Genomic DNA, 4,236 nt, shown 5'->3' with positions numbered 1-4,236 from the left:
AGTTCCTGCCAACCGATTCCCAGTACATTTGCAAACTGATTCCCTCTGATACACGAACCGGTTCCCCAAAATTGGCGTACTACTTACAAGTATGTCAGGTGCAAAGTCTATTTTAAGTGCACGTGGACAAGTCGCCGTGCAATGTGTACAATTAAGTAAAGGAAAGCACACAATAGAGTATAAGAACCGATGACTTTACTGTAACTAAATACGTATGTTAATGGAATGTAAAACGAAACCATGATCCTAAAACGAGCTCTGTGAAAAAAAAAGAACAAAGAAACAAAATCCATAAAAAAGGCATTTAAGTATTTTGTATGAAAAAAATATTAAAATTCATAATTAGCTTTTTAATTAGTTTTCTACTATATGCTTTGGAAAACGTTATGGGCGCCTGAAATTTTTTTACAACATACCACTAATCGAACTTGCGTACTGAAGCAAGCTATCCCCTGACGAATCCAAATTTTCGAATTGTGTACCCGAATTCGTACTGTGACCCGCTACGTATTGCGTACTGTGTAATGGATCCTCTTCACTATAGTTAGACATTAATAATCCACTTGTCGATGAATCCCATAGTCAAATTCAACATAAATTCCGACTACTCAAATATAAGTGGGCTCTCCACTGCCAAAACCCAGATAGGGACCCTGGATGATTTTAGAAGGCCTATATAATTTGAGGACAGAGTGGTGCCTAGAATGTCCACTTACTATATCTGCAGTGAATACGGTGATGAATACCTCTCATCTGCTACTTCTATGTATTTTTATTTCCTTGTCCCAGTTGAGCAGTTTAGCCGCGAGAATGTTAAATGATCAAACTGGTTTTGATCAAAACTATGCCATTAGTTGGGGAAGAGATCATGTCAGGGTTCTCGATAGGGGAAGCAGAGTTCAGCTGTCCATGGACAAATCCTCGGGTAACTCTTCAATTCTACGGCATAATTTTGCAGTCTTCGCTGTATGATTTCGTCCACCTTATATCGTTATGTCGCTATGAGTTGAGACCGTATTTTGTATTTTGTAATGCAGGCTCTGGATTTAGTTCTAAACTGGCATATGATTCAGGCTTCTTTGGTTTGTCTATCAAAACGCCTGGCAAGGATACTGCTGGAGTTGTTACAGCTTTCTACGTATATCTTCTAAATTGACCACTTAAATCTCTTATTATTTTCAACACTGCATCCTCGCGTTTATTCCCGAACTTATCTCTCATATCCGCGGAAGGTTTTTCTTAATGACATCTTATATATATATTCATAGCATTCGCACAAAATTTCTCCCTTGATTACTGTATATTATGAATCTATGATTCACACACGATGCTCATCCGCATAAGGTCACTCTAAATTTTCTGCATTTGATTCTTTATCATAATCCTTAACGTGACATAATTGGTTAGTAAGAACTGCACCTTCTCCCATAACATACATCCGGCCCCTAAACACGATATTGTCAATGCGTATATGTAGGGAGTTTATGTGACCTCTATGATTTCTTACTATACCTCACAATGTTTTGTACAGTTAGCCTCAAATGCAAGAAGCCATGATGAGCTAGATTTCGAGTTCATGGGCAACAAAGAAGGCGAACCTGTAACTCTTCAGACAAACATCTTTACCAATGGCTACGGGAACAGAGAGCAAAGACTTCACTTGTGGTTTGACCCTTCAAATGGCTTCCATGATTACAAAATTTTATGGAATCCCTACCACATTGTGTAAGTGGAAACTACCTCCATGCATTAGTAAACATAATTTTAGTGAAAAATTCTCATTCTGGTGTTAATTTTACAGGTTTTTCGTAGACGACACCCCAGTCCGAATTTTTCGTAATCAGACAAATAAAGGTTTTAAATATGTGTCACAACCTATGAATGTAATTGCAAGTTTATGGAATGGTGAGGATTGGGCTACAAACGGAGGGAAAGATAAAATCAAATGGGGAAAAGATCCATTTATCGCTGAATTTCAGAGTTTTAATGTTGATGGTTGTTCCTCTAACGGATCAAATAAATTACAGCAATGTTCTTCTTCAAATTTTTGGTGGAATGTTGGGATGTATAAGGAGCTCACGCCTGCACAAGAAATCGCATATCAGAAAGTGCAGAAAAGTTTATCCTATGATTACTGTACAGATAAAAAGAGGTTCTCTGTGATGCCCCCTGAATGCAAATATCAATAATAATTATGTGACTCAGAGTTACGTCTTATAAACAAATGTAACAATTTATATTTCTCAAAGTAAAAATATATTAGATTTATATTTTCAATATGTTGTCTTGTGCAATGATATCATTGTACTCCTTATGCTTTTGTTTCCTAAATAATGATAGGGGCACACCCTCTACCACACTCCCAACCACACCATCTCTCTTGCTACAGTACACGGGGCCCACTTGAGAACCAATCTCAACAAATTGAAGGAGTTGCTGATCTCCTCATCATTTTTAACCCTCAGGTGACAAAGATAAGGCAGGCGTGGTGGGCTTTTAACGCCTCGGGAGTATTCACTATCAAGTCCTTGTATAAGATCATCAATGATGGTGGTTCTTTATGCAAAAATCAAAACTCCATTTGGAACTCCATCATTTCAAGCAACGTTAAAACTTTTTTACGGATTCTCTCTAAAAGGAAATTTCATACGAAGGAGAACTTGTCCCAACAAGGTATATATGAGAAGGGGACTCATCCTGCTCACTATGTTTCTTAGCTGTAGAATCTGATGAGCACCTGTTTTATTCTTGTTCATATGTGAAATATGTCTCGTGCTTCTTGTATACATCTCTATGAATGATTCATGACTTGCTGACCTCCAAGATGTTATTGATTCACATTGAGATTTTCTTGCTGATGCTAAAGATCGAAGATTGCGGTCTGCGGTATTCCCTGCTATCTGTTGGTGTATTTGGAGGGCCATAAACAATCTCATCTTTGATCAGTTCGTGAACCTCGTCAATGCTCGCATCGATCTAATACTGCCCACTTCAACATGTTCTGGATCGAGGGGGGATTCATTAAAGAATGGAGCCTTGTCTTCAGCTCCGAACCTTTTTCTGTGGCCGCTCATTTAAGTCCAGTCTTGAGTTTGAAGTACGCAATGTGCAAACTATTTTTGGTAATGTGGCGGGTGACGTCAAAGGATCAATTCTCATCTATTCCCTTATTTCTATTAGTTTGTAGATCATATATTATCAATCTTCTGACCATCTTCTTTGAGCCTTTGTTTACATTAATAGAATAATTGGCATAGATTCCCTTTGGTCTTAAGAAAAATATTAGACCACCATGCATAGATTCCCTTTAGGCTTTCTATCCAATTGGCAATATGTTATTGGGTTTTGGTATCCCGTTGAATTGGATGTGCAAAGGCACACTGATATATTTTACCACTATTTAACCAAATTCCTACCAAAATAATGTTCTTTTCTAAAGTTTTACACCAACTTGGGTAAATTGAGTAATTTATATTATTTTGATCGTACTTGACTCTTAAATCGATGCAGTAATATCATGTACTAACAGGATCTGATGTGACAAATCCAAACAAACACCAATCTAGATGATGATGACTACGTTGAGTTGTCAGTACAAGAATCGAGAGCTTTCGCGGGTAGTGAACCTATTTCGTCTGGGGATTTCATATCTCCAGTTAGGGGCTGTTCGTTTGGCCATTTTTTTTTGGGAAATCAAAGAATAGGAAACCTATTTCCTATAATATTTGTTTTGAGGTTGTTTGGTTGGTTTAAAAAAGAAAGAAATTGTAGAATAGGAGATAAGATGAGATGAGTTGTCAACTTATTATTGGATGATGTGAGTGATTTTTAAAAAAAAATGTTTTGAGGTTGTTTGGTTGGTTAAAAAAATAAGGAAATGAATTGGAGGTATATTATTGGATGATGTTTTGAAGTTGTTTGTGTTTGGTTCGTTTTTAAAAATAGGAAAATAGATGAGATGAGATGAGTTGGAGGTATATTATTGGATGATGTGACACGTACTTAAGGAAACCAATTTCTTGTTTTTTTTTGAGGAAATGGATGGAAAGGAATGTTTAATGAGATGAGATGAGTTGTCACAATATTATTGGATGATGTGTGTGATTTTTAAAAATGGGATAAGATGAGTTGTGATGAGTTGGATGATGTGACACATTTCTTGTGTTTGGTTTATTTTTAAATGTAAGAAAGGAGATGAAATGAGATGAGTTGGAAGATAAAAATAATATTTTATTA

The 4,236-nt window shown here is 36.6% G+C and overlaps 1 protein-coding gene across 1 annotated transcript; it reads left to right on the top strand.

Annotated features, from left to right (window-relative positions):
- On the top strand, positions 646–2,279 carry LOC109822739 (putative xyloglucan endotransglucosylase/hydrolase protein 1). Its single transcript, XM_020388986.1, has 4 exons — positions 646–925; positions 1,038–1,138; positions 1,532–1,725; positions 1,802–2,279. Exons 1-4 carry the CDS (start codon positions 658–660, stop codon positions 2,187–2,189), a joined length of 951 nt encoding a protein of 316 aa, XP_020244575.1. The 5' UTR covers positions 646–657; the 3' UTR covers positions 2,190–2,279.

This window comes from Asparagus officinalis, chromosome 8 (assembly GCF_001876935.1).
Source record: "Asparagus officinalis chromosome 8, Aspof.V1, whole genome shotgun sequence".
Taxonomy (NCBI): Eukaryota; Viridiplantae; Streptophyta; class Magnoliopsida; order Asparagales; family Asparagaceae; genus Asparagus; species Asparagus officinalis.
The sequence above is the reverse complement of the archived record's forward strand: the minus strand, read 5'-3'. Positions and strand labels throughout refer to the sequence as shown.